At 39.8% G+C, this 11,732-nt stretch overlaps 1 protein-coding gene across 1 annotated transcript; it reads right to left on the minus strand.

Moving 5' to 3' along the window:
- Positions 1–1,264: 1,264 nt before the first annotated feature.
- On the minus strand, positions 1,265–10,715 carry crk (v-crk avian sarcoma virus CT10 oncogene homolog). The gene is made up of 3 exons (XM_018684028.2): positions 10,156–10,715; positions 8,800–9,389; positions 1,265–4,870 (listed from the first exon to the last, which is right to left on the minus strand). Exons 1-3 carry the CDS (start codon positions 10,373–10,375, stop codon positions 4,733–4,735), a joined length of 948 nt encoding a protein of 315 aa, XP_018539544.1. The 5' UTR covers positions 10,376–10,715; the 3' UTR covers positions 1,265–4,732.
- Between the last annotated feature and the right edge of the window lie 1,017 nt (positions 10,716–11,732).

The following is an 11,732-nucleotide window of genomic DNA, read 5'->3' on the forward strand; positions in this document are numbered from 1 at the left end:
ATCAGCTCTGATACGTCCCTCAGTCATTTTTTCATTGTAGAGGTTAATAGTAAGCAGAATTTATGTAAGCTCGTTCACAGAGCAAATAACACTAAATCCACTGTATTGGGTTTGTAAATTACATGTGCATTCATTAGGTAATATTTTCAGTTGACTATTACCCAAGTCTACAGCAAAAACAGTCCTGTCTTTTAGAGATAAAAATGAATAATTCTGTCTGTCAGACCAAAAACATCTGTACAATTCTATGACGTTGCATTGTATTCTACGCCTCAAAAATAGGCAAAGTCATGTGAATGTGGTCAATACATTGACAAATAAGCAATGTGTCTTTATCCACAGACTACTAGTCCATGTCAGTGAAGAGACATATTACTTCTGAGGATTTTAAATGTCATTTGCTACTACTTTGAGTGGCACCAACAAAACCTTATACACCCAAAATTCTCTACTCATTTACACGATTAATGAGAAAATACATATTTTTCATGATTTGGGGAAACTGACCCAGTGCGAGTATAAATATATGGTGACTTGACATTTCCAAACAGGTTTGGAGTGCATTATGTCAGAACAGCACAAAAACGGGCAATAAACCACCACCTGCCATGAAGTACATTCAATTCAATTTTATTTATATAGTGCCGAATCACAACAAAAGTAACAAGGCACTTTTCATATAGAGCAGGTCTAGACCACACTCTTTAAAATAGGTATTTACAGAGAGACTCAAGCACTAGGTGACAGTGGCAAGGAAAAACTTCCTTTTAAGAGGCAGAAACCTCGAGCAAAACCAGACTCAGGGTGTTTCTGATTAAAATATATGCCAACAGTTTAACTTACATTTACCTTTCTAATGCACTTTGATCAATGACCAATAATCAATATGTCAGGCAATGTTGTTAAAAAATATATTCTTACTGCCAATAGCAATAGACCAAGCTGCACTATAAATGATATGTAGGGAGTTCACATTAGTTTTAGAAGGCTAACAGTTAAAACTTGTTTGAATACACTCCCACTGTAGACGGACATTACACTTAGTCAACTTCATAAGATGTTACTAAAAATATCTCATGCTAGTATGAATGACAATGATTTTTGTAGCTGCTGTAGCTTTAGGTCATGAATTGTACAGTTAAAACAGTAGGAGTTAAAATGCCTTAGACTTATGTATTTTTCAAGTGGTAGCTGCCCAGTAAGGGATTTCCTGACTCCACACCATACTTTTTACAAGCATACAAAAAACAGTGCATTAAACAAATCATTTGTCATGGGTTTGACTTTATTTACTAGTATATTAACACATTACATGCTACAGAAAATAAAAAGGTAATTTCAATTGTCTTGAAAGAATATAGTGTTATAATAAAATGGCACATTTTGATATTAACACAATTTCCACTGGCATTTTGACACCCTTTCCTTTTTATGAAAGGAAATGAATGACTTCATGCAGTGCTACTAAAAAAATACTTCTTGGTGGTTTCATTGGCAACACAATTTATAAAATAATGATTTATGTAGCTAAGCACTTGCCATGTGCAGGGTGAGAGACAAAGAAGCTTGATTTGATCGCAACTACACAGATAAAAATGGACTGTCAAAAACTGACAGTAAACACAAATGTTACTTTCCTAGACCAGATTTTTCCAAGCAGTCAGCCAAATATTTTTTAACAGTTAATCTTTTAACATGGGTTTGGAATATGGCCAACTGGTGTTTAAGCAGGACAGAGCTTGTAAGGCAAAGCCAGTAGGACAGGGAAACTAATGTGGGAGCAATCGAGGATAATTGAAAACCATAAAAAGGAGAGCATCAATCAATGCAAACTCTGTGTAAAAGCAGGTAAGTGCATTCTGTTAAAAATCAAATTTCATCTCCTTTAATGTCATAAGCACTGGCAGAATATGCTTTCTGGAAGGATCCCATTTTTCTGAATGTCGCTACACTGCCACCTAAAGGTGGAATGGTGTGCTGGCCAGAAATACTATATCAGGACATCTGAGAGGAACACTTCACTCGGAAGAGACAGCAAGTTCTCACAGATCAAATTCAGAATGGACAAGGTTCACTCTGGCAAAGGTCTGAGTTATATATCCAGCCTGCTTCAATCCAAACCAGTCTGCTTTATGATAAATGTGGGTGATGATTGTCAGGTGTCAACAGGTAGATTGATTCAATCTCAACAGAAAACAACCCCTTTGAGAAAAAGGCAGTCTGTACTACATCATAATTTGCCTATTCTGTTGACAATATAGAAATGGCAGAGGGTATAGATAAAACAGTGAAAGAAAAAGTCAAAGTTGGCATGTGCATCATAAATGGACAAGACTTTAAATAAAAGAAGGGGTGATTAAGTAAGGAAGCACAAAGGAAACACAGGCGTATAAACCAGAGGATTAAAAGAACAAAATAGTGCAAGGTGGCAGCAAGATTATTAATAGGTTAAAAATAAAGGGCAGGTACCAAATAACACCACTTTCTCTTTTCTTGGACACATTTGACAAGATCTGAACACAGAGCAGTCTGTTTTGCTAAGGTATATTCATTTAGCTGAATGGAGAGCACTAATATGAGAAGACAATACTAACTAATATGGTGGAGAGCCTACATTCACTCTGTTCAACTTCATTCATGTACATCAGACACAGAATTAGAACACATGGTATTGTGACGGCTGGGGGCAAAGAGATGTGTCCCCCTCCAAGTCAGTTTATCCATTTTGCACCAGCAAACCCATCACTCCCTCCCAACATGCAGCAGTAAAAAGTATACATCAAATCCGTTTCCCCCCAGACAAACCTACGAAAAAACTATGAAGATAACAAAAAACAGTATTTTAACATGTAATGATAATCACATAGTACATCATTTCATAACAATATGTTCTTTTTTTCTTACAAAAGACTACTTGGTGGTACTTGGTTGTAGGCGATGGGTGAATGGGGGCTAAGGTGAGCCAAGGTGGGAGGAGTGGAGAGGTTGAATGTAGTGTTGCCATTATCTCCACCTCAACAACATAAGTTTCTCAGGTTCACTGCTGGGGCCTGCTCTATAACTATGACTATATGAAGTTGCTACTAGCTGCTGGTCTCAACTCAGTTTTGTTTTCTCCGTTTGATATTTGGTACAGGGGTGTGGGTGCTGGACTGGTCCTTGACCTGCTCCTTGAGAACTGTACACCTCCAGTTGACCTAGCTTTTTTAGTTCTTTCTCAGACACGATATTCCTCTGTTAATCTTTCTGGTGATAAAATGCTGCACATGTACACACATTTGAATCTCACTGCTCTTGTCCCTCACAATCTTGGCTTAACTCCAAATAATGCTGCATTCATGTCTTTTAAGAACAAAAGTAGATGGATACTTTTATCATGAAAATACCCCTCAACCTTACCTAGGATGGTAACACATCAGAGAATATTGTTCTCTCCAGTTTTTGCGATATAAATTTCAGGTGTTGTAAGTACCAACACATCCCTTTAACATAAGTCGGGGCCCTACATTTCAAATTCCTCAATCATAACAACCATGTACTTTAAGTGTGAAACAAAGCAAATTGTGAAATTATTAATTTCATTTATACATTTATATTCTCTTGTCTGTATGATAAATAACAGCAGGCGGTAAGCCTAGCTTAGTATTAAGAGAGGAATTGGGGGACATGACTAGCCTGGTTCTATCCAAAGGTAACAAAATCTACCTAGTTTCAGCAAGTGTCAACAACAATTCAATGTTTTACAGGTCATTGTGTGCTGGACTATTTCTTGGTTGGATGGAGAGTCTTCCCAGAGTATCTGTTGGTTGCCTGGCAACTTGACCCAGCTAAAAATAGACATTTGTAACACCTGTAAACCTTTACTTTAATACACCTTTTTTTATGGATTCAGGTCTACCTCAGAGGTGGTGATAGGTGGGTTTGTTACCTTTGCATAGTGCCAGTCTTGCTTCCAGTCTTTATGCTAAAATAAGTTAATCTGCTGCTAGCAGCAGCTTCATATTTACCATGCAGACAGGAATATTACGGACCTTCTCTTCTAACTCTTGGCAGAAAATTAAATAGGTGTATTTCCCAAAATGTCGAACTATTCCTTTAAACGGTTTGTAAAGAAATCAATAACAGTGCCATAACAGCTTCAAACAAGACAAAACACATGAAAACTGTGTTGTTACTCTTCATCTTTTAACTGTATTCCCATCTAACATGAATGCAGCATGAGTGATCCTACAGAGCCATAAACATGGTGACGGATGAGGATGAAAAATGACAGTGCTGAGCAGTTATCTACTGGCTCTGACACAGGAAGAGGAAGTGGCTGAATTCTGTGGTGAGGAGTGTGTGTTGATAAGGTGTCCACGACAGGGACATGATGAGGGGAGGATCTAAGGGCGTTGCCATATCCGCAGAACAGGAGACTCAGTATATCTTCTGTTTCTACTATAGAGTATATGACTCATTTTGAAGTCAGTCAGTCAGAGTAGATAGTGGAGGACGGCAGTCATGATTATTCAGAGGGCTAGAAGTGGAGGGTGTGAATTAGAAGGGTCCAACAAGGGTCTGTTTGTTTTGTTCTCAGTGATTCTCTGAAAATGTACTTGGTGCAGGTAAAAGCTGGAGCAGACGTGAGGGTGGAGAGAGCAGGTGAGTGTGTTGAAGAAGAAGAACAGGAGGGAGGAGGGTGAGGAAGGGTCTAATACTAGTGTCCAGGTTGTGGCCCTGCTGTCCGCTCTCAGCTGAGTTCATCCTCGGCATTGTGCTGGTCCAGCAGTTTGACGTGTGTGAAGGGAAAGTGGCCACGTTTGCCTTTACATTCCCCCTCCCACTGGCCGTTCACGTTGATTTTGGTCACCTTCACCATATCACCAACCTGGGGAGTGAGGGGAGAGAGAAGAGGTGTAAGAGTACAGAAATATATACAGCAGACGAGAGAAATAAGTTACCATGCGGATAGTCCACTGTCCTCTAAAATCCAGTGTTGTCACATAGAGCTGAAAGAATTAATCAAACTGTTGCAGCTCAACAAATACAGCGGCAACTAAGGATTGTTGCATTATCCATTAATCAGCAAATTATTTTGCCAATTAATCATCTTGCCAGTTAATCACTTAGTCTACAATTATGTTCTGTTTTTTTAAGTGCAGGGGAAAAAATACCATTCACAATTTCTCAGAGCCCATGTTCCTGTCTATATATGACAAAGACGAGCAGCAAATCTTCTCATGTAAAAGACTGAAACCAGGAAATATTTGGCATTTACTCTTAAAAAATAACTGAAATGATTAACTGTTTGTCAAAGTAGTAGTAGTATTTATCACTGGTTCAACAACTAAACCATTAACCAATCAATCATTAATCAATTGCTGAAGGACTGATATGCAACATTATTGTCTTCTACATGAAACTGGAAATAAAAAGAAACGACAAACTTGAAGTTGTCACCTTGACTGTTGGAAATTTGTACTAGGCCTTATTGACTAAACAATTATTGGGAAATTATTCAAACTAGTAAATGATGTGAAAATAATCCTTAGTTGCAGTCCCACTGTCAGAAGGAAGCATGCAATGATTACAGTTGACCTGCACAGGAGAGAAAGGAGTGGCCGTTTCTGTGTCACTGAACCTGAGCAAACAAGAACTAACAGTCAGTTCCAAAGTTCAAATCTATGTGAGTGATTACTGAATAGTCAGGGGTTAAAGCTGTGTGGGCACACTCAAGGCTCAGAGTTTGATACTCTTCCATGCCTTATATTATCAGTTTGATAACCTGTTACCAGTTCTGACAATCTTCCTAGTGTTTAATATGTAACTGGCAGCATTTGTATAACATATTTTGACCTAAATATGAGGCTTTTAATTATGTGTACCCTTTTTCCCACCCAATGCAGCTGCAATACACAAGTTAAATAAAATAAGTAAAGCAATTATGATACGTTAGCTCTGCATTTCCTCCAGTGGTTTCCTGTTTTCCAGTATTTAGTACAGTGTAGTGTCTCAGAAGTTGTTCTGTATCACATGTAGGACTGCGACTAAATTATTTTCATGGTTAGTGTCTAGTTGAGAATATTTGTTGTCAAAGAACATATATATTTCAAGAACAAGGAGTCAACTATAGATTGACTTTAGAATTAGTTTGGGCTATCCATAATTTTTAAGATAGTTTAGTATACTGTCATAAAAAACGGTTGAATGAGTATAATTTGCTGCTTTCTCAGGGAGATTCAACTTAAACCAGTAGTGGGCAAAAGGGCCTCAAGGTACATTTACTGAGGATATTGTGAAAATATGGTTGCAATGTTGTATGTTTTGTTGTTGAATTTCTCTAATAAATTCTGTATACACTTGGACTATATACTTATCGATGGTGATCAGTGGACTATATCAGAAACTGCAAACAACCTCCAACACCACACTGATGAAGGCAAGACAGCCGACAACACTGAGATGCATAAAGCATGGTGTACTGGAAAAGAGTTGTGCAATGTGTTACAACTTCAGTGTTTGACCAACAGACCAAAACGCATAGATATTTGCTTTACGGTCACATAAGACAAATGGCAGCACATGTGAGAACCTGAAACCAGAGAATGCTTGGGGTTTTTTTCTCCAAAAATAGCCAACTATTTTGATAATCATTCAACTGATTCATCTCTAATCATGTGTGATCCAAACAGCGACACAATGCAAATATGACCGTGTTAACTCAACATAACTCTGCTTGCACCTTGCTGCTGCTTGTGGATTAGAACTGCTGTTTGTTTGTGTGTTTTGTGGGTCACTTGTTCAGAATACTTTGCAACAAGCAACATTTTAGTTTTAGCAGATACAAATTTGGGGGGGATATTTTGGCACAGAGGGTATACCTGGAGTACAATGAGCTGAGGAATAGTAATGGATCAGGCTGTATGCAGCAGATACCGATGCATTAAAAAACTCTTGATGCCCCCCATGTCAGTCCTGAGGATTAGCTCAGCACATTCCTGAGCAATTCATTTAGGAGCTTTTAAACAGAGGTGAAAAGTATGCAGGCCCTATCATCATTATGTAGAAGGTCACAGCCATTTGATATATCCTGATCACAGCTGTTGATGGACTGGATCACAAAATTCTGTAGTGTGTTTCTGCTACTTTGGCTCCATATACACAATGTATGGGGGAAACAAAATGTCACAAACACCATGATGCAATCCTGTGAAGCACCACCACAAGTTACAGCCCCAAAATTACCACACAGCTGATCCAACACCTCTCTCACAGTTTCCACATTAAAGTCAGAAATAAAAGCTTCACAGTGGTAGTCTTCATCCTTGGGCTGAAAGATTAATCACTTAGCAGATCAATAGAGAATTAATTTGACATGTATTTTTCAACTAAAATGCTAAATATCACCCAGTTCCACCTGTTAAAATGTGAAGATTTGCTCCTCTTCTCTGTTTTAAATTACTGAGTAAACTGAATAACTTTGGTTTTGGTCTGTCAGCTGGACAGCAATTTGAAGATATAACCTTCAAACTAATATGTTTTCACAATTTTATAGACCACGCACAAATGACTATTGGTTGCAGCTCTATTTTATCCCAGGAGTATTTAAGTGGATTAATTAAGGTGGTAGAGGTATTTGTGTTTTTATTTTCAATGCTTTTACCTTGAACTATGTGTATAGACATAAATTTTATATATTGGAATTAGAGTTCATGACCAATTCTATAATGACTTGTAATCACGATCATAACTTAATGATGCTGAAAAGTTTCAGAATTTAGAAAAATAATAGAGTAAGTACAGTATGACAACATGAAACAGGGATTACATGCATACGACTGTAAGTTAGGTTCAGGTGCTGAAGAAAATCACAGTGGGTTTTCTGAAGATGACACGAGGAAACTTGAGCTAATTATTAACTGTCCAGAACCACCTGCTGAGTCACTACTGGCCAACTAGAGTGGAGAAAACAAGCAGTCTCACGTAGGTCAAAGCCAGAAAAGTCTACTGCAGGTGGGAGTGGTAGAAACCAACTCATACAAAGGATCTATCTGTCATATGGAACTGAGCAAACTTCAAACAGCGGTGGACTAGTGGTTCAAAAAGAAATGGACAGCACAGATTAGAAAAATCAAAGATGGGATCTGTGTTGGTATCTTTAGCGGTACTGTCCAGCATGGCAGGATAGATGAGATCTCTCCAACTGGCCTGTCTCAAAGTCCCACTCCTGGCTCAGCTGGACTCCTGGCTTCACAGAGACTAAAGGAAATGGTCCTGTTCCCAAACACAAACTATTTCCTTCCCCCAACGACCTGCTCCGTGGGAGCCTTGCTCTTGCTTCCGGACAGTGTAACAGTCCAGCTACTGTGAGCAGAGAGCAGAGCTTAATGGCAGTTTTCATATTTGGGTGCCCTCTCATCTTTTACTATTAGGTTAAAATCTAGGGAAAAGATTAAGTGCCCTGAACCCAAATAAAAATCTAGTATTGAAAGTGGAAGCCAGGGAGTTAATAAACATCATGGACAGAATTTACACAGGTCGCTGGAATGATCTCTGTAGAGGAGATATTAAATGACCAGATTATCTGGAAAACTAAATGGAGAACTGACTAAGCACTTTCTGACCTTGATTCCTGCTCAACAAATACAGAGGAAGAAATAATCAAAAGCACAATAGGAGAGACAGCCAAAGAATGTGAGCTTAGACTTGATAAGCTTACAGGGATGGTCCTACATCCTTCTATGCTAAAGGTCTCCTTTCCTCCAGCACATGTTAGGACGATGCATGGAGTCAAGGAAAAACACCACACATATTTACCTCTAAGGCCAAGGCAGTCTTGTCGTAGGCATTGGGTACCCTCTTCTGTATGGCCCTGGCATAGACAGGTCCATTCTGGAGATTTGGGAGGGGGGTGGGTTGGGCATACTGGCTGGGGTCTCCCAGAAGTGGAGTGCCGGACTGAGCCGCAGAGCCGTCAGAGTTCCCTAGCATCCCCATCCCTCCCGGCGGTCCCCCAGGCACACCAGGCCCCGCAACCGAACTTGGAGACGCTGGTCGGTACTTCTCAACGTACGGCACTGGGATCATCCCTGCCCGGCCCTCAGAGTTCTGTGCATTCCACCACTGCTCCTCCGGCTTCTCAAGAACTCTGAGAATATCACCCTTCCTAAACGGGAGATCCTCCTCATCATTTCCAGGGAAATCGAAAAGTGCTCGGACATACTCGTCTTCCAGGCGTGGCGGAGGGGCTCCACCGGGGCCAACGCTGATGAAGGAGGTGTGCTTGGACTTGTTGATAGGTTCTATCAAGGTGGTGGTGTCCAAGTAGTGGATTTTGTAGAATTCTAGCAAAGCAGGGAGTGCGTCAAACTCCTGGTCACCAATACGAAACCTCGGATGGACCAAACCTGGAGAAAATAAGTGAAGATGGAGGGGGAGTCAGTGAGACAAATTTATTTAAATTCTCATCTAAACAGCTACCTGCTGGAGCATGTTCAAATCTGGCAGATCTGAAGCTTATTCGTTGCCGTAACCAAGCATGATGGAGGTGATTTCCAGAATGACAAGGAAGGATTTTTGTTTCCTTCTTTTGGATTTCTTTCCCCTTCCATATTTTTTTGTTCCTCCCAAAGAAAGGTCTTTGTATTTTTGAAAAGGCATGAGGAAACATTACAAATATTCTGCTGCAGCTCCCACACAGGAAAAAACCCAGCAGAGGCAGGAGACAACGTCTGGTCAAAGTCTATTGAAACCTGGCAATATAACAGACGTTTGACCATTTACAACTCTTTCAGGGTCAGCTAGTAAATTAGGCTCCTTTTAATGGTGCACCAGTACAGAACTCGCATTAATACAGTCTACTACTTGAAAACTCACACCGCCCACCACAGCGTATTTTAATGACAGAAACGTGCATCTCCACGATTTACTGAAAATGTGTTGTGTAATATCTAGTGTGTTGCCTGCCTGAGCATTCCTGATTACAGGTATTTTTGCCTTTTAACAAGCCAACATTAAACTGGCACGTGTTTCAGTGTGTCTGGCCTGCTGGATTCTCCACACTAGAGAGTGGAAAAGAGACTATTGCGCATCGCGTTTGGTGCAAGTCATGCAAGAATGGTCACATCAGCATCTCCACATACCAAGCCCCTCCAAAGCCCACTGTTATCTTACCTGGAGCGGACTGTCGGTTGTTGCTGATGCTGTTAATTATGTAATGTGAGACTTTGGAGTTCTCTGATACCGAGAGCACGTAATCGCCGGGGCTGGTGATGGAGTCCCGGACCAGAAACACGCCGTGCCTCTGCCCCTGCAACAGAGACACAGCCTCCTGCCTGCTCAACCGACCCCAGTACCAACTGCCACGGTCCTCCGCGTCAAAATTTCCGGCCATGATAACCACTCCAAAGCCGAGGCTTCACCGGGCCTTCCCTGCTCTCCCTCCTGTTATCCACAAGCAAAGCCTTCAACTCATACAAAAACTTTAGCGCCTAGAGCACGTTTAGTAAACAGGCGACATCCGTAGCTAGCCGTTTGGTCATCAATTCGCCTATACAGATACTCAACCACGATATAAAAATGACTCTTATTTGGTTTATGACCAGAATACAGCTCTATAAGTCATACAATGCGTTTTAACCGCGGAATTCAGGCTATGCTCCAGCGACCGATGACAACTAACTTCAAAAACTGAAATGGCGGATACGGGAAAACAAAAAAGACCCCTCTCACCGGATGTGACGTAGTAATTATATGCGCCAGACGCACAAGCGTCAAGCTATAAATTAGTAACTAAAACTTCCGTTCCTAGCCATACAATATAATAATGTTAATCATACAAGCTTATGATTAACAGATGAAGTCCAAAGATAACAATATTTTTTAGTATATATTCTGATATAACGTTGGTGTCGTATACGGTTAGGTGTATATTTCTTTTTTTCCAATGCGACCAATTTGTAAGCTTTTATTTTGGAGATAAAGTTAGTAAACTGATTTTCCTGTTCAGGCTAACTTTGTTTGACTTGACGGTCCTGTGCTTCATGTTAATGGGTTGTTGTGAAATCTAAAGCTTGCCTCATTATTGCGCCAGATCAGCTGCAGTGCTGTAATTACACTTCGGACACATACACTTAAGATTTTGCTCCCACCAACATGTTGGACCCCTAGAAAATATTCCTAACACATTTAACCTAGTAAATAACGAATTGGTTGCACTTTGTTATATTGGCCACTAGATGTCAGCCAAAGACTGAACTTGAGAGCTTGGAACATTTGAATATTAATATTGTCATACCTAACTGATGTGCTTTGATGCCCAGCATAAGAACCATTGTCCATAATAAATAATACAACACATAAAGTTAAATTCATCAAAACTTTTTTAAAAATATGAATAATAGAGAAGTTATCCTAGTTGCACACATTTATGCTGTGGTTACTATATGCATCTTTTGGCACCACTTTACCATATGACACCCTTTATAAAGAATTTATAAATAACTAATGCTTTTGTTAATGATAATAAATCATTTAATGTGTCATTAATCACTTACTAGCCTTTAATTGGAACAGTGGTTTCCAGGTTGTGGGTGCTGTTGATTGTCACCTCCCTTTATGTTTCTATGTCTTTTTAGCTTCTTAATTGATCATGGGAACCCATGCAATTATTTTACACTGAACTTCAGGGAAAGAGCAGCAGGGCCTCCAGTCCAAGCTTGATTTGCTAACTTATTAAAGAAATATTTCAA

Source organism: Lates calcarifer, linkage group LG21 (assembly GCF_001640805.2).
Source record: "Lates calcarifer isolate ASB-BC8 linkage group LG21, TLL_Latcal_v3, whole genome shotgun sequence".
In the NCBI taxonomy this organism is placed as follows: Eukaryota; Metazoa; Chordata; class Actinopteri; family Centropomidae; genus Lates; species Lates calcarifer.

Excerpts from the sequence above, each read along its gene's own strand:
- crk (XM_018684028.2), bottom strand. The coding sequence starts at position 10,375 with ATGGCCGGAAATTTTGACGCGGAGGACCGTGGCAGTTGGTACTGGGGT. Across the intron at positions 9,390-10,155 it reads CAACCGACAGTCCGCTCCAG|GTTTGGTCCATCCGAGGTTT; the intron begins GTAAGATAACAG and ends TATTTTCTCCAG. Across the intron at positions 4,871-8,799 it reads AGACTGCCTTGGCCTTAGAG|GTTGGTGATATGGTGAAGGT; the intron begins GTAAATATGTGT and ends CTCACTCCCCAG.